At 36.6% G+C, this 25,291-nt stretch overlaps 1 protein-coding gene across 1 annotated transcript in view; it reads left to right on the top strand.

Moving 5' to 3' along the window:
• The window catches only part of LOC136265747 (uncharacterized), a 212,528-nt gene that overhangs the window by 129,793 nt on the left and 57,444 nt on the right, over window positions 1–25,291 (top strand). The window contains exons 17-21 of the mRNA XM_066060660.1: window positions 1,520–1,807; window positions 15,133–15,400; window positions 19,937–19,977; window positions 21,938–22,051; window positions 22,515–22,799. Coding sequence (XP_065916732.1) covers window positions 1,520–1,807; window positions 15,133–15,400; window positions 19,937–19,977; window positions 21,938–22,051; window positions 22,515–22,799 — 996 coding nt within the window. The remainder of the gene's footprint in view (window positions 1–1,519; window positions 1,808–15,132; window positions 15,401–19,936; window positions 19,978–21,937; window positions 22,052–22,514; window positions 22,800–25,291) is intronic.

Raw genomic sequence — 25,291 nt, 5'->3', positions numbered from 1 at the left:
TTGTATTACAGCCAGCAATATGATGAAGCTGCACAGTGCAGCTGCCATTACTGTACCTCAGATATCAAACTGTCATTAGCTACTTGTGTCGTGGAGAGTTATTCTATTTAGGGATAGATTTTGCAATATAGCACTTAACAATACACTGCAATATTTTGCCCTTACTTTTCCTGTAAAATCATTAAATCTGAAGTAATAGCAGCTATTTGCCAGACCACAACAAAAATCACACATTGTCTATATGATAATGTACCTTAAATTTTCTTTGACATTAATATCTATTAGAGATAGGACTTACAGTGCATGTACAGTACAGTAGCTCAGGTTTTCTGACAAATTTTAATACAAGTATAGGTATTTTAAGCTAGAGTAGGGACAATAGTACCCCAATAAAAGGTACTGAAACACACTGGATTGAATTAGTACATAATGTCCAATTGCTGTAATTCAATTATGAAGTCTCCACAACATGGTAGGAATATCTTCTTGTTCTTTTGAAGTACTGTAATTGGACATTGCATACTACTCCAATCCAGCTGGTTGAGCACTTTTTATTAGGGTACTACTGTCCCCCACTCTAGTTTAATTTTCCTTAACATGTTTGCAAATTTTTTTAAATTAATTCATGACCATTAATGTCACTTTCAGAGCTATGCAATCTATACTAATACCTTCGTATACCAGAAAAATAATTGGTCACAGCAAACATTGCATCTAGGAATGCAAGCAGTCAGCCATGTCCTAGTTGATAGTACTTTGTGCATACCATTAGACAAACAATCCATTCCCTGGTGGCAAGTGAGATCGCATCCACAATGGAGAACACTTCAAAAGATGTGTATTCCAATATGTCGGTGCATTCATATCGTGTAACATGTATGCACATAGATGGAAACCCTGCTGTGCTTGGCTGATGGGTATGGTAAAAAAAGATAAAGCATAAGGCAACAGCACACGCAATCTATGTTTATCAATATGCCAAAGGTTTCTTCTTAAATGACTTTGAAGCACTTCTGTGAAAGAAGTAAAGCTGTAGCTGCAGCCAGTTTTCTGCTACACTTGACTGGATGCATCACTTAGGTAGACAGTAGAAATGCTATCGAAAAAAATCCTATATTTTAGCAAATTATGTCTCAGGTTGATCTGAATGCACTTTTGGGCTTATTTCTACAGTGCATAATCAATACTGTCGCATCATTGTGAGAGGAATTGAGGCAGATATTTTATCGTGTGCCATGCACGAACCTTGTTCATCCCCACTATACAGTACTATCAGTGTATGTACATGGTCTAAAGTATACTGTTTTCTGTGTTTATTCTTAGTTTATGGCATAATGGTAGAAGGATAAGATTAAAAGTAACATAATTGTGACAGGCATGTGTATTTTGTAGCTTAGAACATAATAAACATTACCCTACAGTAGCTGGTTTATATGAAGTGCATACATACTGTATATGAAATGCATTATGTTACTACATGTAATTGTTTTACTATAGTTATACTGTATTTTCCATGTAGATTAATGAAAATGGAGTAATTAGTATTGAAAGTCGATATACCACTAGTACACCTCGTTCATTTCCATTGAGTGGAACTATTAAACTTATTGCACCTTACTGGGCTGATGCTGACACAAGAGGAAGTGGACAAGTGTTCTATCGTCAGACCACTGATCCTAGTCTCCTTGTAAGAGCAACAAGAGAAATAAGAACAGCTTTACATTTGTCTCAAAATGTGACTATCACAAACTTATTAATAGCAACATGGAGAGATGTGGATCATTATTATTACAGAAACAGTAATAAGGTAAAACAACAAATGCAATTTTAGTCCTGTACATGATATTATTAAACACTTGTATCCATAATATTTACAGTGATATTCTGCAAATTCCAAGAGATGCTAGGTATTAGTATAGCGACACAATGTAAAAATTGTGTACCTTTTCATAAAATAATGCAACTTTTCAGATAAGTAGTACTTCTCAATCATAACATGCATGCATTTTTTTGATATAGTGCTATGACGGATTTCATCATTAGTGACCTACGTATATGGCCATTTTGCACAAACATTAAATTTTATGTCTTGTCTCCCTGAGATATTATTAAGTGTAATACAATGGCAAGGCAAAAATATTGTTAATGTTGGTAGTAGGACTAATGGTCCTTGGATACAACCCCCGTCCTAGGATGGTGGTTGGGTTTTGTAAATGTACAGGTTCCCAGCATCCTACTGCAGCACTTCCATTATTCACAAAAGTCCTTTCGCCCTTTCTACTGGTATAATACTACAAACTAAAGTACATGTACCACACAGATCTCATTTACTGACCAACCTAATGGCTTGGGGATGACCTGTCCATATTTAATAGTGCAAACAAACACACAGATTGTAGGAGGATTGCAGCAGAAAGACCCTATTGGGATCCCGTACTGTCGCATTCCACAAGGGAAGGGACAAGTTTGCAGCTACAGTATGTTGCCATTCAGCTGTGGACCTACTACATCCTCATGGATGACCATATGACTGCATTCTTGTTTTACTCTACTGGTCACGCCTCGTGCAGCTATGTTGCCATGCAGCTGTGGTCCTATGTATCACAGCTACACACAGTTTTATTTATTTTAATTTTATTTTTTGTGTAGCTGGTAGTTAGTTTATACATTATTCTAAGGGCCAAACAAGTACACAGCCATTTGTAGCTATGTTGCCATGCAGCTGCGGACCTACATACTATATACAATTTGTTTTGTAAAGTTCATACAATTCACAATTCTATGGGCCAAGTTAGCAAACAATTATGAATGTAATTTGCAGCTAGATTGCCATGCAGCTGCGGACTCACATATACAATTTGTTTTGCAAAATTCGCTCAATCCACATTTAAAAAAAAAAAAAATTCTTCAATTGTTTATTTGTGTATTTATGTATTTATTATTATTTTTTTTTAATGGGCCAGGTTAGCACACAATTGTGAATCCATTTACAGCTAGGTTGCCAAACAGCTGCATAGGTATAGAAGTTCTTTCATTCTCTCATTGCTAATCCTCCAATAGCAGTAGGCCCTGCTCACGATTTTACCCATTATGTTTTTGAGCAATGCTCAAAAATCAAGCCTATTATGCTCAAAATTAAAATCAAGATTATACTTGAGTACTGACTGTTTTATTAGACAAATTATTAGTGTTTCCTTACTGCTGTACTAAAGTGAGTGACTGCTCTATTAGAGTATCTTAACCTTATTCTGAAATGTGTGAATAACCAACCAAGCAATAGTTAATTAAATTATATTACATGTTGTTTTTAATATGAAATGCACTAATAATATATACCAGCTGTGATCGTTGGCTTTCTTTTAAGCATGCGCATTGTGCTATAATTGAATTTTAAAATATTGTCGGTATTATACTAGCATTATGTTTGATCCTTTTGGTTATTTAAATAATGCTGGCCAGGGCCTAAATAGCAGCAAATGACACTCATGCATAACTGCAGCTAGGTTACCATGCAGCTGCATAGGTATAGAAGTTCTTTCCTTCTCTCATTGCAAATCCTGCAATGGCAGCAAATAACACACACATACACACACACATATCTGGGTAACATTGCAGCAAACAATGAACAACAACAAGCAGCCCCATGCAGCAGTAGCATTAACATTAATATATGTATATATTTGTGCCTGTATACATACAGGTGTGGTGTCATGCACATTTGTATGTGTAGCTATATAATACCATTCTACCATTGATAAGAAACAGACGCTTATACATAAAACACATACTCTGATAGTGGCAAGCAATGAACAGTAACATCACAAAACAAAATTCCGTATATATTAGTCCAATTATTCACATGTTATCTACCCATTATAATCAAGCATGTCATTTGTACCTGCTTACGGGCATATATGTTTATAAATTTATAACTGTTATTACAATAATATGTGTGGTGTGTCATCTGATGTCATCATGGAATCCGTCTTATGACAAGGAAAAACAATAGCCTCATGCCAACAGACAAACAAAAAAAATTCACGCTTTTCTTGGTAAAGCCAATCACATGTTCCTAATACACACATTTAATAATTGTTATCATTAAAATTTTAATAATGACAATTCAGGTGAATTTTGTGCCAAGACCAAGCGGCACAAAAATTCACCTGAATTGTCGTTATTAAAATTTTTACCACTAACCTACCATCACAGCCATTTCTTGGCCGCCACCTTTGGATTTCACATCTTTTTTCACCATAGCCTTTTTGAGGGCCGCACACTTTTTTACAGCTTGGCTGTTTTGGATTAGATTTCATTTCTTTTTGTATTTGTATACCTCAAAGCCGGCCTTGGGACTTTTAACCTATCTTTTTTTTTACCACAGGAAGAAGAAAAGATGAAGTAGATGTACTTTAAATATTTTATCAGTAAATGTACAAATTATATATATAATACATATATTGATTACAGAAATCTCCATGGTGGTTTCTTTGTAACTGAACACTCTACAAGGTGACTTCTTCTAGATGCTCTCTCTACAGGGTGAATTGTTTGTAGTTGAACGATCTACAAGGTAACTTCTTCTAGCTGATCTCTCTACAGGGTGATTTGTTTGTAAATGAATTCTGTACAGGTGATTTGTTTACAGCTGAGCTCTTTACAGAATGGTTTCTTTGTAGCTGAACTCTCTACAAGGTAACTTCTTCTAACTGATCTTTCTACAGGGCAATTTGTTTGTGGCTGAATTTTCTACAGGGTGATTTCTTTGCAGCTGAACTTTCTACATTGTGGTTTCTTTGTAGCTGAACTATCTACAAGGTAATTTCTTCTAGCTGACCTCTCTACAGGGTGATTTGTTTGTAGCTGAATTCTGTACAGGGTGATTTGTTTGTAGCTGAATTCTGTACAGGTGATTTGTTTGCAGCTGAGCTCTTTACAGAATGGTTTCTTTGTAGCTGAACTCTCTACAAGGTAACTTCTTCTAACTGATCTTTCTACAGGGCAATTTGTTTGTGGCTGAATTTTCTACAGGGTGATTTCTTTGCAACTGAACTTTCTACATGGTGGTTTCTTTGTAGCTGAACTATCTACAAGGTAATTTCTTCTAGCTGACCTCTCTACAGGGTGATTTGTTTGTAGCTGAATTCTGTACAGGGTGATTTGTTTGTAGCTGAATTCTGTACAGGTGATTTGTTTGCAGCTGAGCTCTTTACAGAATGGTTTCTTTGTAGCTGAATTCTCTACAAGGTAACTTTTCTAGCTGATGTCTCTACGAGGTCACTAGTTTGTAGCTGAACTCTCTACATGGTGGTTTCTTTGTAACTGAACTTTCTACAAGGTGACTTCTTCTAGCTGATCTTTCTACAGGGTGATTTGTTTGTAGCTGAACTCTCTACAAGGTAATTTCTTCTAGCTGATCTCTCTACAGAGAGATTTGCTTGTAGCTGAACTCTCTACAAGGTGATTTGTTTGAAGCTGAACTCTCTAAATGATGGTTTCTTTGTAGCTGAACTCTCTACAAGTTAACTTCTTCTAGCTGATCTCTCTACAGGGTGATTTGTTTGTAGCTGAACCCTCTACAAGGATACTTTTTCTAGCTGATCTCTCTACAGGGAGATTTGTTTGTAGCTGAACTCTCTACAGGTAATTTGTTTGTAGCTGAACTCTCTACATGATGGTTTCTTTGTAACTGAACTCTCTACAAGGTAACTTCTTCTAGCTGATCTCTCTACAGGGAGATTTGTTTGTAGCTGAACTCTCTACAGGTGATTTGTTTGCAGCTGAACTCTCTACATGATGGTTCTTTGTAGCTGAACTCTGTACAAGGTAATTTATTTTAGCCGATGTCTCTACAAGGTCACTAGTTTGTAGTTGAACTCTCTACATGATGGTTTCTTTGTAACTGAACTCTCTACAAGGTGACTCCTTCTAGCTGATCTTTCTGCAGGGTGATTTGTTTGTAGCTGAACTCTCTACAAGGAATCTTCTTCTAGCTGATCTCTCTACAGGGAGATTTGTTTGTAGCTGAACTTTCTACAGGTGATTTGTTTGCAGCTGAACTCTCTACATGATGGTTTCTTTGTAACTGAACTCTCCACAAGGTAACTTCTTCTAGCTGATCTTTCTACAGGGTGATTTGTTTGTAGCTGAACTCTCTACAAGGAAACTTCTTCTAGCTGATCTCTCTACAGGGAGACTTGTTTGTAGCTGAACTCTCTACAGGTGACTTGTTTGCAGCTGAACTCTCTACATGATGGTTTCTTTGTAACTGAACTCTCTACAATGTAACTGATGTCTCTACAAGGTCACTAGTTTGTAGCTGAACTCTCTATATGGTGGTTTCTTTGTAACTTAACTCTCTGCAAGGTGACTTCTTCCAGCTGATCTTTCTAGAGGGTGATTTGTTTGTAGCTGAACTCTCTACAAGGAAACTTCTTCTAGCTGATCTCTCTACAGGGAGATTTGTTTGTAACTGAACTCTCTACAGGTGATTTGTTTGCAGCTGAACTCTCTACATGATGGTTTCTTTGAAGCTGAACTCTCCACAAGGTAACTTCTTCTAGCTGATCTCTCTACAGGGAGATTTGTTTGTAGCTGAACTCTCTACATGATGGTTCTTTGTAGCTGAACTCTGTACAAGGTAATTTATTTTAGCCGATGTCTCTACAAGGTCACTAGTTTGTAGCTGAACTCTCTACATGATGGTTTCTTTGTAACTGAACTCTCTACAAGGTGACTCCTTCTAGCTGATCTTTCTGCAGGGTGATTTGTTTGTAGCTGAACTCTCTACAAGGAAACTTCTTCTAGCTGATCTCTCTACAGGGAGATTTGTTTGTAGCTGAACTCTCTACAGGTGTTTTGTTTGCAGCTGAACTCTCTACATGATGGTTTCTTTGTAGCTGATCTCTCTACAGGGTAACTTGTTTCTAGCTGATCTCTATACAGGTTACTTGTTTCTAGCTGATCTCTTGAATTCTCTTCAGGGTGACTGCTCTATTAGGGTGACTGCTCTATTAGAGTATCTCGATCTCGCACTTGCTGCACCAAGTTGGATTTCGTGTTATAACTCCGTGGATTTAAGTCTGATTCTTCTACACCATTGAAGAGCCTTTCTAAGATGATTACTCCTTCTATACAGCGATTTTCAAAACATTTGCCCTAGCGGTTTATCTGGTAGGCGTGGCAAGTAGTCGTTTTTTATTAGCTAATCTCGATTGCGTAATTGTTACACACTGTTGGTTTTTTGTTGTATCTTCCTGGTTTTTAGCTCGATTTCTTTCAAACCACAAAAGGTTTGAGGTTCAATAGTTAACCTATTCACCCACCGATTTTCAGCTTCCCATACGCGGTTTACCCTGTAGGCGTGACAACATATTGGTGTTATTTTTCCTGAATAATCGATCATAACTCTTTTCCTGTGTATCGTATCCTAGCAAAAGTTGGTACAGAGATGCGCCTTTATACCCCCCTTCTGTGTGCCAAATTTCAATGCAATCGGATATGGCGTTCGCGTTTTATAGCAGTTTTTGTAAGTGTGCGAAAAGAGGAAGAAAAATAAGAAGAAACTAAGCCAATTTTTGAAGTCGCATATCTCGGGAACGCTTGAAGCGATTTCGCTCAAATTTGGAATGTGGAGTGCTGTAGGTGGAGGGAGTGTCCACAGCAAAAATCGTCTTGTTTTATCAAGGCAACACAGAGCTATGGAGGTGCGAAAATTGCGTTTTCTTTCTTCCTGTCAATATACTCACGGGTGTTACGCGCCGGCTTCTTGGGCCGCACGACACACTACCGTGTGTCTTGATATGGGTGCTACTCAAAGGTGGGTACACAAAGATCCAGTTTGAGTACACTTGTGTACAGATATGATCAGTGTACACGTATTAATCACAGTGATAAAATGTATATTTTATGGTAGGAGCTCTAAAGAATGGACAATCAACCCGGACTGTTTTTAATCTGTATATAATTTAAGCTGTAACTTTAGTTTTGTACTTAAATATAATTTTTTTTTTCCTTGCCATGCCCACTGCTGTCCACTGTTGGTCAGACATGTGGTCGCATGTTGTCCGAGGACACATAACACATAATATATAATTTGTTTGTAATCATGCATGTTTTCTCATCAATTATTAGTGATGGTTCTCTCCCTCTCCTCTCCATAATAAAAGTATCTCTCACAGTGATTTTCACTATAGCTGTTTATATGTGACTGGATCTACGAAAACCGTTCTTATCGCCCAAGACAGGAAATTTGATTTTTTCACACAAACACAAAGCTTAATGAATGCACTATCAAGTTTCACTGCCACAGTCCACCAGAGTAAAGTGGTCTGCTTTTGCTGGCTGCTTTTCTAGAGCACAGTGGCGAGCCGTACGAGTGGTCTGGGGTCTTGATGGAGCCCTGGCCAACCAGGATATGGCTGTGTGTGGCTGTACGGTGGGGACTATTCTACGGAACGGAACGGAACGGAACGGAATGATGGACTAAACTGCGGAACGGAATGCTTTCTCAGATTGAAGCTTGCAGCTTACCATTGCTGTACAAGTTATCAGTGGCACTTCCAGCAGGTAATCAAACGTACCCCAAGAAAGATAAAACGAATTTAAGGATCGATTGTGGGTTCTTGTTGGTTGTCATTAGTAACGAAGTACTAATTGTGGGAATAGCTGACTCAGTGATTTCATCTTCGGATATATCAAGTAGGGGAACTTAATGCATGACTTTTTTTTTACTAGTATGTGAGTTATTTTACTTTAGAATGTACAGTCTGAGGCCCAGCCTTTCTAATCGGCATAAATCAGTATGTGTATAGCTACACTACAAAGGAAACAAGTATGGTGACAAGCTGAATCAACTCAGTCTAAGTAGAATCTAAAGGAATTTTGTGCAGTGTGTGAGGAGCAAACATTCAGATACCTCAAGGAGGCTATATTGTGTGAACATCAATGATTCATTAACAGAGTAGTGGACTATTGTCAGATATCTCAGCCTGAGTACTGAGTTGAATTCTGGATGGGGTCTATTTTACAGAATGGAGTGCTTTCTGAATCAACTTGCAGCTTGGCTAGCTGCTATCATTGCTGAAATTGCATTTTATCAGTGGAACCTCCAGGAAAATAGAATAGGATAATTATAAAACATTAATTAAGTGATTGTTTAGGTAATCATGACTATTCAGTCTAATAAACAGAATATATGGTTGATTGAGTGAGGTATCACTTTCAGAATGTTCAGACGACCAGTGGTGAGATGCATGGATTCATCGAATTTTTGTTGTGGTTGGAGACATTAAATATCCAAAAGCAAACTGACTGTATAATATTAATTCACTTTCTTTATATTTTCTCAATTTTGAGCCTGTATACAAATAATTGAATTTTCCTTGTCAATAGAAATCCTAGAATAAGATGGGAGAGAAACTTATCTTTGTTTACCTATACTGTACAACCAAGAGTTCGTAATACTGATTTGTATGGGGGAGAGTGTCTAACTCTCAGTATGGCCTGTACAAACACCCTTTGTAAAGTCCACCTTTCATCAAATCAACACCTTTACTGGGGGATAGAAAACTGTTGATTAGAGTTGCTGAAGAAGGTAAAGCCTTTGTTCTGAAATAAGGCCGAGGTGTTACTTTAAGCAGGGTGTTTGGTGAATGCATTCAAGTTAGACTCTCCCCACCTTATTATGAACTCTTGGTACAACTTCAAAGGAAATGAAGAAAGCATACAGATGAATCAATAAAATCACTACAGTAAGGTGAATTACAGACTAGTGAGATCTTGGTTAATTAATGACAGTGGTTGGAGATTAAGTGTGGTAGCTTCTTGCTCTTGAATATGTTGCAAAGTGGAAGTACAAATCAAAATGGGATATCAATTTCATTATGAAAAATTTGTATACATAAATAATCTAGCATTACTATTTCATTTGTCCTCCACTTAAACATGCTACAACAGTACTAGTGTCAGTAAATTGGCAGTGAGTCTACCTTGAAATCTCAACTCTAGAGTAGATCCAACACAGGACAGCCCGCACTGTAACAAATACACGTGATCCCATTGTAATTTCATGGACCAGCTGGACTGGGAATCACTTGAAAATAGACGAACAAATTTAACCTGTTTTGTTTGAAGTGAAGCATGTGAAATGTTACACTTAAGAAATCCTAGGATTCTTAGGTGGTATGTAATTAATGTAAGTGTTCCATTTCAGGTCTGACTAGATACATTGAAATTACACACACATCCTGGTCCAAATCACGTTTGCCTGGTGGCTACGGGCATGGTTTCACATGCGGCTTATAATAGAGATTTGGCTGATCTTGGAGTTTTGACATTTAGCCTGATTCAAGGCTAGCAGTCAGACACATCCTTGAATTGTGCAACAGATAAAATCAGCTCACTATTGAATACGGCATTAGTCCACTGCACCAGCTGTTAATATATAATTAACTCCATGCATACACTTCAGTGATGTTTGCAGAATATACCCTCCTTGCGGTCTGCCAAAATATTTGCTCCTCACACACTGCACAAAATTCTTCAAGTTTTAATTCAGCTGGCTCTTTCCTGTTACCAGTATCTTCCTGCTTGCTTTATTTATACACTGACTTATGACTTGAAAGACCGGCCCAGACTGTTTTGTAAAGTCTAAATAAGAAAAACAGCCCACATAAAGTTCCCTTCCGTATAGATGAACATCACTGATACAGCTCATCCCACAATAATACTTCGTTACTAATAACAACCAACAAAAACCCACAATCGATCCGTTAATTCTTTTTATCTTATGTTTAACCACCCACTGGAGATGCCACTGCTAACTTATAAGGGAAGTTTCAGCAATGGTAAGTTGCAAGCTTTAGTTTGAGAAAGCGTTCCGTTCCGTGGTTTAGTCCATCATTCCGTTCTGTTCCGTTCCGTTCCGTTCCGTTCCGTAGAATAGTCCCCACCTGGCTGTACAGCTCTGTGGTGTTGGACAATGACCTGTGCTGTAAAGTTCCTTTCATTTTAGCCAGTTCTGAGCCCTGAATGGCCTATAACTTGGCCTAATTCATCCCAGCACGTCTCTTTTCAATTTTTGAACACCATCTTGCCCGCCTTCCAGGGCCCCCGCCTCCCACCCTTCTGGAGCTCGCCTGATACAGACAACCTCGGTTTAAAAACTATCTAAAATGGCGGGAAACTTAGCTGTTGACTACTTATTCAGTGGATGACCAGGAAGGTAAGAAATTGTTGTGAAACGTGTGAAAATTTGGTATGCGTAGCTACCACCATTGGCCAGCTACAACACACAGAATATTTAAAACCGACGTTTCTCGATACTTTTAAATGGGTGATAAGACCGGTTTTCCCAGAGACAGTCACATATATTGTTTGCTGTTACTACAATATGATGTATGGTGTGTCATTTGCTGTCATCATGGCATCTGCCTTATGACAAAAAAAACAAAAAAACCAATAGCCTCATGCCAACCGACAAGCTGCACGCTTTCCTTGGTTTGGCCTTTAAAGTCGATTACATGTTCCTTACCGATAGTAGATTTACAGCTCTGTATGACAACATAGCTGTACATAGTTGCAGTTGTAAATTTATATACATACATACATATATATATATATATATATATATATGATGCCTGTAAGCAGGTATGAATGACATGCTTTGATCATAATGGGTAGATAACATGTGTGAATAATTGGACTATCATGTATGGAATTTTGTTTTGTGATGTTACTGTTCATTGCTTGCCACTATGGGCGTGTGTTTTTATGCATGTGTGTATATCTGATATCTCTTGTCGATGGTAGATCTGCAGCTGCATGATAACATAGTAACACAGATCTTGTATACCTATATGTACCTGCAAATGATATATACATTGTTATTGAATTGCTGTGTATATTACTTTCCGCTGTTTATTGTTTGCTGCTTCCAGATTCTGTGTGCGCTCTACTACTGTCAGTTTCTTTCCAAAAAAAAACACAACCTACTCAGCTGCAATGTGCATGACACCACACCTGTATGTATACAGGCACCAATACGTCAATGCTACTGCTGCATAAGGCTGCTTGCTGTTGTTCATTGTTTGCTGCAATGTTACCCAGATGTGTGTGTGTGTGTGTGTGTGTGTGTGTGTGTGTGCGTATGTGTGTGTGTGTGTGTGTGTGTGTGTGTGTGTGTGTGTGTGTGTGTGTGTGTGTGTGTGTTATTTGCAACTATTTCAGGATTCGCAATGAGAGAATGAAAGACCTTTTATACCTATGCAGCTACATAGCAACCTAGCTGCAGTTATGCGTGTGTGATTTTTGCTGCTATTTAGGTCCTAGCCGACATTATTTAAAGCATAATAGGTGGCCAAAAGCATCAAGAATTATGCTAGTATAATACCGACAATATTTTTAACTTTGATTATACAGTGCAATGCGCATGCTTAAAAGAAAGCCAATTATCACAGCTGGTACATATTATTAGTGCATTTCATTTCATATTAAAGGATAAAATTAAAGAAAAAAATGCATAATATAACTTAATTAATATTACTTGTTTGGTGCAGAAATAAGATCAAGATACTCTAATAGAGCAGTCACTTACTCTAAATACAGCAATCAGACAACACTATAATAATTTACTCTAATAAAGCAGTCAGTATTCGTGCATAATCTTGATTCTGAACACATAATTTTGAGCATTGCTCAAAAGCATAGTAGGTAAAATTATGAGCAGGGCTTACTGCTATTGCAGGATTATCAATGAGGGAATGAAAGAACTTCTATACCTATACAACTGCATGGCAACCTAGCTGCAGTTATGCGTGCGTATTATTTGCTGCTATTGCAAGATTATCAATGAGAGAATGAAAGAACTTCTTCACCTATGCAGCTACATGGCAACCTAGCTGCAATTATGTGTGTGTGTGATTTATAATGAGAGAATGAAGGATCTTCATGCCTATGCAGCTGCATGGCAACCTAGCTGCAAACGATTGTTCATAATTGTTTGCTAACCTGGCCCATTAAAAAATAGAAATCAAATATAAATATAAAATAAAGTAAAATACCAAATAAACAAATAAAAATTAAAAAACTAAAAAAAAATATAAAGAAATAAAAGTTAAGGATTGAACAAACTTTACAAAACAAATTGATTGAGTGAGTCCACAGCTGCATGGCAACCTAGCTGCAAATTACATTCATAACTGTATGCTAACTTGGCCCATAGAATTGTGAATTGAACCTTTACAAAACAAAACATTGTATATAGTTGATAGGTCCGCAGGTGCATGGCAACCCAGCTGCAAATGGCTTGCATAATTGTGTGCTAACCTGGCCCATAGAATTGTGAATTGAAAAAACTTTACAAAACAAATTGTGACCGGATTTGCGAAAAGGTACCTTTTCCACACATTTTACATACCAGCAAACAAAATGTCATAACTGTTTACTTCTTATACTGATTAAGTTGCTCTTTGCATCAAAATGCAGCCAGATACTTTAGCTACACCCATGGAGACTTTCAGATGATTACATGAAATGATTAAAAAGTTATGAAGCTATAAAGTTCAAAAACTGGGTCAGATTTTGTGTGTGAAAAAGGTACCTTTTCGCAAATCCGGTCACAATTGTATATAGCATGTAGGTCTGCAGCTGCTTGGCATCATCGTTGCAAATGGTTGTGCACTTGTTTGGCCCTTAGAATAATGTACAAACTAGCTACCAGCTACACAAAAAATGAAAATAAAACTGTGTGTAGCTGTGATACATAGGACCGCAGCTGCATGGTAACATAGCTGCACAAGCGTGGCCAGTAGAGTAAAGCAAGAATACAGTCATATGGTCACCCATGCAGCTGTAGTAGGTCCGCAGCTGCATGGCAACATAGCTGCAAACTCGTCCATTCCCTTGTGGAATGTGACAGTACGGGATCCTAATAGGGTCTTACTGCAGCAATCCTCCTACAATCTATTTGTTTGTTTGCACTAGTAAAATTAATATGGACAGGTCATCCCCGAGCTGTTAAGTTGGTTGGTAAAATGAGACCAGTGTGGTGCTTAGGTTTGTAGTATTATACCAGTAGAAAGGGAGAAAGGACTTTGCGAATACTGGAAGTGTTACAGTGGGACTCTGGGAACCTGTACATTTACCTAACCCAACCACCATCCTAGGACGGGGGTTGTATCCAAGGACCATTAGTCCTACTACCAACATTAATTGCAGCTAAATAATGATACCAGTTAAGTTTCTTGTAAATGCTAGTAGATAGTCTCAGAGTAGAATTCAGTATGAGAATTGACTGAGCAGTTTCAGTAGCTTTTGTATCATATAGCTTTTACGACTGTGAAAATGATAAATGCAAAGAACTTCTAGCCCTTTACCTGCTTCCTCCATCCAGTAACTCGAGAATCAACACTCCCATCATGCTCGATGAAGCACTGTATCACACTATACACGATACTTCACAAGGCACGTGTCCAACAATGTTTCCATTGCTAATAACGCTAATAGCAAAAGAATCTTTGGAATGTTCTTGATCAGCCATGTTCTTGATCACATGTACATGTAAGTATTCACCAATCACTGGCATCCAAATTTCTTTATAAATGTGGTGGCCATGAATAATGCTCTCCCAGCTGAAACATAATCATTTTATAGTGTATGAGCTTAGCAAGCATGGTAGCTAAACCTCAATATTGTAATTTTCTCCAAAATGTATAAGCGCATGTGGTTAATAACCAGAGTCTATGGTACAGATGTAACAACTCTCTGTAAATTTTGTGAATTACCTTTCCATTGGGCTCTTCAGGTACTGTATTTAATTATCACAAAACACTGTAGCAGACCTTGAAGAAAATGTTGTTTCTCTTCAACTTCAAAAGGGGCATGTGAAGGGGTTTTGTAGAGAGAATTAATTTTGTGGAAAAAACATGATAGACAAACTAACAAAACAGTTGAACATGTGTATATTACATCAAATTTCTCATGTTGCTTAAAGTGGTTTGTTCAATATCATTGTAATAAATTTTGGCTACAGTTACAGGTGGCTACATGATGCTCAGTTTTTAGAAGTGCATAACATCAACTTGTTCATGCTAAAATAATCACTAATGTGCATGTACCGTACATTATTTATAGACCAACACATTCCAGTGTGTACTAGCCACTAGTGGAGTTGAGTCATTTGTAATATTTCTATATGCTGATGGGAGAATGCAATGGACTACTGGTGATGTCTCTGGTGGAGTTAATGGATTTGGTGGAACTGAAGCTCTAGCAGGAATTAATGTTGGTGATGGTGTTAACTCTATAACTATTCCTGGATCACTGACTCCTAGTATCATCAATGTAACTTACACCAGTAATGTGGGTATTCCAGGAGTTTGGATGTATAAAGTTGGTGAAGGTACGTACAACAGAATATTTAATGTTCACAAATAATTCTATTATTACACCTACACATCAATGCTTGTTCATGAATGATATGTCCGAAGTACATAGTTTTTGACACAAATCTGAGAGGACAAGTACAGGTGTACAGGTATCAGTAGCTAAGATAGGGTCTGCAAACCAAAAAATCAATGTCCTCTGATCAACTATCTAACTATTTTCATGTGTTAGGCTAAGTGTAACTTGAACAACACCAGCATGGCATCCAAGTTTGTCGCTTTCTTCTGGTAGAAAACGATAGAAATGTCTGAAAATCATGTGATTTTTCTTTGCAGCATTTGGTAGGGTTCCTTAAATGCCGCGATATTCACTCTCAACATTGTTCAAGTAGTCTATCATCAACTCAAAGTATTGGTGGTTTGATTTTATCGATCAATTTCTAGTAACAGCATGATTTGTGTGGCTATTTGGTGACGAAAAAATGTTTCTTCCTCTGGAGCACAGGACAGCAACTGTGCCATGGATCAGCAATGACCAGTACTAGGTAAAGTGCTTACATGCAGAGTATGATTAAAATTGAAGCTTTTTAGCCATCTGGCTGAGCCATCTATATGCTGAAATTTGGCCAAATCAATGCGAGTTTTGCAAACAAATACCAGAATGGTTGATAAATCAGTGAAACAATCTCCAACAGCAAGGATACGATGCTTATAAACACCTAACAATACAGCAATCTCGCCCAGTAAACACATAGAGTAATCCAATGCATGAAATAGGCACTTACTCAAATTGTGAAAAATACAACCATAACCTATTCCAAAGACCTTAAAATCACTTGAAATCAAGTTTGTGTGCATTAGGTTTCGCATCTCAATTAGCTCAGTAGTCTAAGTCTCTTCCTATGATGTCATCACAATATAAGACATACCTGCACTTGCCCAGACCATAAATTCAAGGCGCTTAGACTATGCTACTGTACGGAGGAATAGATTATATTCCTTACTTATATAATCTATGACAGAGGATACTGTACGGAGGTACCGGTACTACATAGCTTTCATGATAGATCACGACCTATCAATCTATCAATTGAAACCACGATGACACACCCCTTTTGCACTAACTGTATTTCAGTGACCACACACCTTCAATTTGGAAGGCTGACTCAAAACCACGCCCCTTTTTGGGCTAGCACGCATCTTTGCAGGCTGACTCAAGATACTCTAACACTGCAGTCACTCTAATAGAACATTCACATGTTTATAGCTGGCTGTATGCCTTAACAAAAAACTAAACAAACTAGTATCTTAAAATTTATTAATTTAAAAATGAAGTAGGGATCCAAGTGATAAAAAGTAGTGAAACAAGAGATGAACAATGGTAGCTATTATAGCATAGCTCAGTGGGAAATCCCTACTTTGGCATTGAACACAAAATAATTGTTATACCATGCAAAAGTAGGGATTTCCCACTGAGCTATGCTGTAATAGCTACCATCGTTCATCTCTTGTTTAACTACTTTTTTATCGCTTGGATTCCTACTATATAGTAAAAAACTTTGATGGTAAAAAAGTGTGACAAAACCACTCTGTTGAAAAAATTGGCGGAAAAACTTTGGCCACTGAAATAACATTTGCCAAAGTTTTTCACCACCAAAGTTTTTACTGTATGGTGCGTAAAGATCTTGGTTAGGATATAATGATAAGGTGTCAACTTATCAGTTAAGTAGTGTAGTAAGTGTATAGGTAGCTAGCTTTGTTGTTGTAGTAGTACTTTTGTAGCTACTGATCTGGCGACATGCTAGCAAAGGCGTGCTTCTCTATCTCCTGCGATGCCAAGAGCGACCGTAGCTATTTGCTTCTCAGTCAACTCCAGTAGCAGAGATTATCACGTATATCAAAGTATTTGGCCAAATCCATCACGAGACGACGAACTACTTGAACTAACGTGCAAACGGGAGTCGACTGGAAATGTTATTCCAAGGCCTGAGTGCTTACAACTGTGGGACACATTCCTAGGCTGGAAGATCAAGATCTCCAAAATCAGCTCGATCTTTATTGTGTGGTGGTACAAACTCACCTTCATCTCAAGTTCTATTTACCATATAGCTGGTAATTTTCGAAAGGTTTTTATTTTCGAATATTTTGAAGAGGCCCTTTTCTTCGAAAATAAATTCCCACGTCCGGTTGTTCTTCGAAAATAAATTCCCACAAGTGAAAGCAACGATCCAACCTCGGATCCAACTTTTGGCGACTCACTCAGTGTGTATTCCTCGGGTTTTAGCTCAGTATTACTGATGATAATGGGTAAACTGTATCATTGCTGTACCAATAACCAGAAAACAGATGATCCAGAATGGGAATTGATGCTGTCTGCTCTAGAATCTATGGTAGTAGCTACGATCGAGCATGATCGAGCCAGTGAATTTACTCCACTTGAGACTCCCTCAGTCTTCTCTCCAATGCATAGGGATGGGGATTATTCCATCAGTAGGTCAGTTTTTGGCAAACATTCACACATCCTCATATTTTGTGACACGAATTTCTGTTTATTTGAAATCCATCTGGACTTTGAAATATGCACTCTTCAAAATTAAAATCCTTCGAAATTCAGATATTGTTTTTTGTGCAAAATTTTCTTTTCAAAAATAACCCACTATACGGTACTCAATGCAAGACTCAATGTGCTCGTGTGATCATTTAAAATAATTGGCAAAAAACCTTTGGCAAATTGAACGCTATTTGCCAAATTTGTCAAAGATTTTTACCGCTAAAGTTTTTTACTATACGGTACTTTATTTTTTAATTAATAATTTTTAATATACTAGCTAATTGTAGTACATACTGTGTACTACCTAGCAAACAAAATTTGTGAGAACTTGGTGACAATTTGCCACATAATTATAGTTCCACATTACAACTTCAATGTACATGTACAGTAACTGTAGGTACAACTTCACTATCTAAGTCTTATGATAACCAGATATTTACTTTTACGCACTATTGTTTTTACAAAGAGTGTGACTAACTCATTTTTTTTAAACATGTGAGCTTCTCATTTATAGCAGGATAAGGTGTAGCATAGATGTCAACATCACCTGGCCTTGCAGAAACTCAACATGGTGTTGAACCAAAATAATACATACGTACACGTAGTATAAATTAACTCAAATCAGTGTAGCTTCACACTTTCAGAATGAGCTGTGAAACCAATCATGACATTGCAGTCACCGAATCTTACAGTAGGTTAAATCCAATAATGCTGTACAAATGAGCTGACTTAAAGCATCTAATATAATATCATGTAGAAGTTTCACTGCTGAAACTTTCAGCTGCATTCATATCTTCACACACGCATGGCATTTTTGGTGTGGCACCACACAATTTTTTCCCATGGCAAAAGCAAAAGTTGCGCATGGGACTGGTCATTGCCGCGCCATGGCACAAGGCATTACCACATGTGGAAAAAGAGATTGCCACGCGGGAGTCCTCTGATTGCCACATGTGGTCATGAGAGGAGAACACGCAATTAAGAGGCTAAACTACATTTACTTCACTGTGCATTGCATTCTTAAAACTCAATTATTAACCAACACTTCGTATTACAGGTCACGGCAGGCCTCTTCTTCACACCACCATGGGATCTTGCACAAGGTGAACTGGATTAACCCATTTAGCTCACGTGCCAATTTTCTTTGAGTTTAAATTTTATTTGTAGCTGTACATATTTTTTCTCTGTTGCAATGTCATGGCATGGCAATCTCTTTTTTGACGTGTGGTAATGCCTTGTGCCACGGCATAACAATGTCCAGTCCCACGTGTAATTTTTTTTCTTTTGTCATGGAAAAAGTTGCATGGTGCTACGTCAAAAATGCCACATGTGTGTGAAGTTATAAATGGACTGTATTGTATGTATGTATGTATGTATGTATGTATGTATGTATGTATGTATGTATGTATGTATGTATGTATGTATGTATGTATGTATGTATGTATGTATGTATGTATGTATGTATGTATGTATGTATGTATGTATGTATGTATGTATGTATGTATGTATGTATGTATGTACGTACATATGTATGTATGTATGTATGCATGTACATACAGTATGTATGTAGGTATGTATGCATGTATATATTCACGTTACAGTAGATAGATCACTGCATTGTTGTAGTGTAGACATCTGTGGTTCAATAATGAATTCTATATGTTTTAATGCTGTAGCATTGGTGTACAAGTATCCTTTAAATCTGTGACTGGTCTGCTGAAAAGTAGTACATGTGGGCACCCATTTCTATGGGAATAGAATTTCTGCATTCTGTAACTCAGATGCACTATAAAGCCAAATAAGTGCTTAGTCAACATTGAAATTTATGTAGCCATAGCATGATGGCATAAAAGTTTATAAACCATGAAAGTTTGAAAAAGTAGACAAATTTAATATGCCTACTTACACTATTTTTCAAAGGCCCAGTGACGTTTACATTGCACATTGGTTTTATGAAAGCCACTACTTTGTTCTGTTATTTGAGTCAATATTGTTACAATAGGTAAAAGCTGTGAGCAAGAGTCCAGAACATGTGTGTCAGAGGTAATCATCATCATCTTTCCATTTGTCATAAATACTATTTGTAATGAACAAGTGAACTTTTATAAGCTACTAAGAATCATTTCAATCAAAAGTGCTACAAGAAATCTAAAGTGTAAAGTTAACTCATAAAATTTGCAGTAAACCAGCATGGTTAAAGTAGCAATTAAAAACAGGTGTATACATTTCAATTCTGGTAACAGCACTTTTTGATGTAGTGATCACTACTGCAATGTACTTGCTTGTAAAACTCCTGATTTTTCTATAACTACAGTAGGACATACAGGTACTGTGTACTATGCTGTAATTACATGTAAACAGCAAGTGTGCAACCCCAATATTATTGTAGTATTATTTATTTTCCCAAAAATAAGGAAAAAGCCCTGTGAATAGTACTACACTTTTGGTATTACTTGACGGTGTGCTACTACTATTTTTAACCTGCCATTACAAGTTATTCTTTAGCATTATACACTGTCACAACATGTTGCTACTGTACTTATTTATTCAATACAAAACCTTTCTTTTTCCTTTCACCCAAGTCATTGTAGCACAACTGCATACATATCACACCTCATGTTATGTGGTCAATTTACTGCAGTATGCAACTAATATCCAGAATTCTAATTGTGTGACAAACATATAAATTTTTAGGGCAATGCCTTTTTAAAATTGTGATGGAGTATTGTTTGAGAGAACTAGTAATGAGTATTTGAAAAAGTGTAGTGCAGTACTATTCGAGGGTGTGGCACAACTAAAGTAAATATATGTGGTAATCAGCAAAAAAGCCATTTTACTTTTAGTTTTCAACCATGCTCTGTTCATTACAATACCCTACATAACCCTATACCACCCTACAGTACTTACGAGGCCCACCTGCAATCATTTGGCAGGTGGTATACTGTAGCTACACAATGCATGAAGCTGTTAACATGCTATCCACAAATTGACACCTTAATGTTACAAACAATAAAGAAAAAATGTGTCAGTTCATGATGCAAGTGTTGTACCTCCTGCGGTGCACATGTCAAGACAACATAGTATCTAATTGTCAAAAATCAAACCTGTACATAGCATTACAGTAATTGTTATGTTTACCTGAAGGCATCAGTCAGTCAGTCAGTTAGTTAATCAGTCAGTAGAAAAATCCATAACATGTAAACAAAAATCTTTTCAATTGTTAAGTATCACATGATGTAATGCAGTAGTATGCACAGCTTGGATTTTCACCTTGATCGTTCAGTTTGTTAGCTATCACTATTCTACAATATATCTGTATGAGTTGGGCAATGTCTGGTTAAGGTGAGAACTAGTGCTATTACTTATTCACAAGCATTAGCAAAGGGTCAGCAACAAGCTTAAGATTTCGTAATATTCAATTTTGAAGTTTTATAGTATCTAAAATCTCAAAATCTGAACTCTTTTTTTATAGATTTCTCCTGATTTGTCAGATTTTGTTTCTGCAAAAAATTTTAAGCATAATTATTTTTGTATTGTAGTCACTATAAAGGTGTTTGCAACCAACATCTTACTTGTCATATGCAGCCACTTGGGAACACTTTGATGGTTCAGTTGATTAATACTGCATAGTAAGCTCCAGCTGCTGTATAGGTTTCCTTCATGACTTTCACTTCACTGGAGCAGCTACAATTTTGAGACTGCATCGAGTCCTTATAGCTACTCACATTTAATAATCAGAACTCAAGTGAATAAGATTGCGAATTAGGTTCATTGCAAGTTCTGATTCTGAGTCCATTCAGTTTTCACCATCTATCACAGAACATTCCAAAAAATCTTGGAACTGTGAATCATTTTATTTATTATATTTTTTTAGCTACAAGCGGTCATTACAGTATTGTGTAGTAAGATGTTCCTAATCGTATTGTCATGTTCAACTTGTATTTTAATTTTGTTACACTTGTGACATAAATGAATGTATGTGACAGATATGTTTGTCTTGTAGTTCTATCCATTTGGATACTCCCACAACGATAATTCCTTTAGCAGCTATTCTTCTTATCGGTACTATTCTTTTGATTACTTTTACTTTTCCAATGAAACCTTCAGATCAGTATATGTAAGTAAAAAGTATTTGTATGTTATACTTAAATACTGTACTATGTACATTATACTGTATAGTACCACTGGTATGATGTATATTTAAATGGATGATACATTAATAAAATATTAACAGTCAATATAGTTCAGATTTTTCTTTAGTTTAGAAATTTTGTACTTCATAATATGTAACAGTCAATATAATTGTCATTCTGCATTTTTATTTACTGGAAGTCAAAAGATTATATATAATCTATATTATATAGTGCCAAGTGTACTATAATTTCCGTTTAACATTTTTATGGCATATATATATAATGGTAGATGAAAGAGAATAAGAGCTAAAATAATCATTCAAGTATATGACAAGCATGGTTGGAACACAGAGTATATAAAATTGCCATACAGTAGTTGGTTTATGTAAAGTGCACATATATAATTGCATTAATTTACTATATAATTTTCCATGTTCGTACATGTAGATTAATGAAAATGGAGTGATTAGTTTTGGAAGTCGGTATTCTAGTAGTACACCTCGTTCATTTCCATTGAGTGGAACTTATAAAATTATTGCACCATACTGGGCTAATGTTGACCTCAGTGGAACTGGACGAGTGTTCTATCGTCAGACCACTGATCCTAGTCTCCTTGCTAGAGCAACCAGTGAAATAAGAGCAGCTTTACTTATGTCTCATGATATATCCATTAAACGTTTGTTAATTGCAACATGGGAAGATGTTGGATATTACAATAGAAAAACTGATAAGGTACGCAAAATATATTTGCTATTTTAATTGTTATATTATTATTATTATTATTAATATTAGTATGTTGTCCCTAACCATCCACCATGCTAAAACTGCATGTTAAGATGTTCTATAAGGACATACTGTACCTAAACCTACAGAACTACAAACAGAGCTTAGCAATAAAGAATTAGTATAAAACACAGCACAACAGTACAAAAACAAAAGGGAAAGACAACAGCACAAGCACAACTAAATGTACATGTGATTATTATTATTGTTGTTCATTATAATACTCACAAAAAAGATCTGGTACAGATGGTCCAAAGAAATAGGTAAATAATAAAATTCTACCACAAAACCTTTAAAACAAATAGTGTCTCAGAATTCTAGAAGTACAGTGAAACCTCAGCTATCCGAACCCCTTGGGACCAGGAGTGGTCCATAAGTCTGAAAAGTCCATATCTCTGAAACTGTGTATAAATAACCTTAAAATAGTGTGAAGAAAAATTTTTAAATATCAACATTTTAACTATTCTAATAGAGCAGTCATTTCCGTGGTTCGCTTAACCGAGAATCCGGATAAGTGGGGTCCGGATAACTGAGGTTCCATTGTACAGATTTCTGTATTACAGATGATGGTGGACCAATCTGAGAGATTAATTAGTTGGAATTAATCCAAGAGCTCAAAAAATAACTGAAACAGCAGATGTAGAGGTGTTCTACAACCTGCTCACTATCAAAATCAAGTCACAGTACATGTCTGTCTTCTCTATATAGACTTCTGAATGAAAATCCATGAGTCCCCTGATATTGCAACATCGATAAACTTTGTTTCAGCCTTTTGCTTATCAATAAAATTGATGTCAGGCCAAATTTGCAACATCTTTTTGATACTACAGGGCAGCCTGTTGTTGAGACTGCACCTTTTTCACCACTCTGTTATTGTGGATTAGATTAATATATATATAGCTAGGAGGAAATCTGCGATAATATGTGACCGGATCTGCAAAACAGGACATAGCTAATCGCATTTTTTCTGAATTCCTGTTTATTGAATTTTTATAATCTATGTAGACAAGTGTACCCACTGGCAAAAATTCAGCTTCATATTCCAAACACTCTGAGAGTTACAGCCCTACAAAGTAGCAACAACAGAAAAATCGATTTGTACAGCAGGTATAGGGAGAATAAATTACAGGCGCTTACAAAAACGGTTGTAACTTACCAACGGATCGAGGTAGAGCTAAACTTTTCACCATCGTGTTCGCCATGAACAGCAGAATGAATTACTGGGTAAGGTTTTCCTTTACTCACCCTTCTTCACTGCATACAAAGGCGAAATTCGTGGAGAAAATCGATTGCGTACGATCGCTTTTACATGACGTAAACAAGCGCTCATAACTTACGTGTCCTTGGGTCTACTGCAATGAAACAAAGATTGTCCAACTCCTCTTGAGCAGGCGAATAAGATGATATCTAGGTTTTTATTTTTAGTCCCTTCCTTCACTACAAGAGGGATTTAAAAAATTTATCAATAATATGCAAGTATTTTACCCACTGTATTCAATGCTTTATACTGTAAATTTAGGCTTATGCGATTATGTCCCTTTTTCACAGATCCGGTCACATATTTTTATTGTTTGATTGTTATGTATAGTACAATGCCTACCCTAGTTGGCTAGCAATACTAGTATATTACTACAGTCAAACTGTTAGTCCAATCAGTCTAGTGAATCTTGTTGCCATGGCAATGAAATAAAATTTGTTCCATATAATTGTGATGTAGGAAAATTATGTTTTCTTAGTGTAAAATAAATTTCATATGCACAGATTACAAGAAATAATATTACCCATTTTTAAAACAGCTTGTCATTACTTATACAGTAAGTACTAGTAAACTTTGTGGCACACTGCCTTTAACCCTGTAGCTGTTGCCTGTAGGGACCCGCCGATTATGCTCATAATTTTACCTATTATGCTATGCTGCACTGCTCAAAACTTTACCTATTATGCTTAAACATATGCTCAATACTTACCCATTATGCTCAAATTATGCCCAATTATTTATGCTTCAGTTCCCATGCTCTAGTAATAATTTCAAATTTATGGATAAATAATAAGTGCCTGAAGCACAAACTTACTTGTCAATATGTATATCACAGAAAAGATCGATATACTCTAATAGAACAGTCAGTTGTATGATTGTTCTATTAGAGTTACTGACTGTTCTATTAGAGTATATCGATCTTTTTGTGATAGCTATTTTGATAAGCAAGAATTCATACTATTACACAAATATTCTACCTAGTATGCTAGCATTATGCTCAATGCTTTCAGACACCTATTATGCTCATAATTATGCCAGCATAATCGGCGGGTCCCTAGTTGCCTTTCAACAAGAGTTTATAATAATATATGACCTTCTGCTTTCAACCGAGATACAATAAGCATTGAAGAACATTATTAACGGTCTCTTTACGACAGTGCTGCAACTTAATTACTCTAATTGA

This window comes from Dysidea avara, chromosome 1 (assembly GCF_963678975.1).
Source record: "Dysidea avara chromosome 1, odDysAvar1.4, whole genome shotgun sequence".
Taxonomy (NCBI): Eukaryota; Metazoa; Porifera; class Demospongiae; order Dictyoceratida; family Dysideidae; genus Dysidea; species Dysidea avara.
This window is presented reverse-complemented; position numbering and strand designations above follow the sequence as displayed.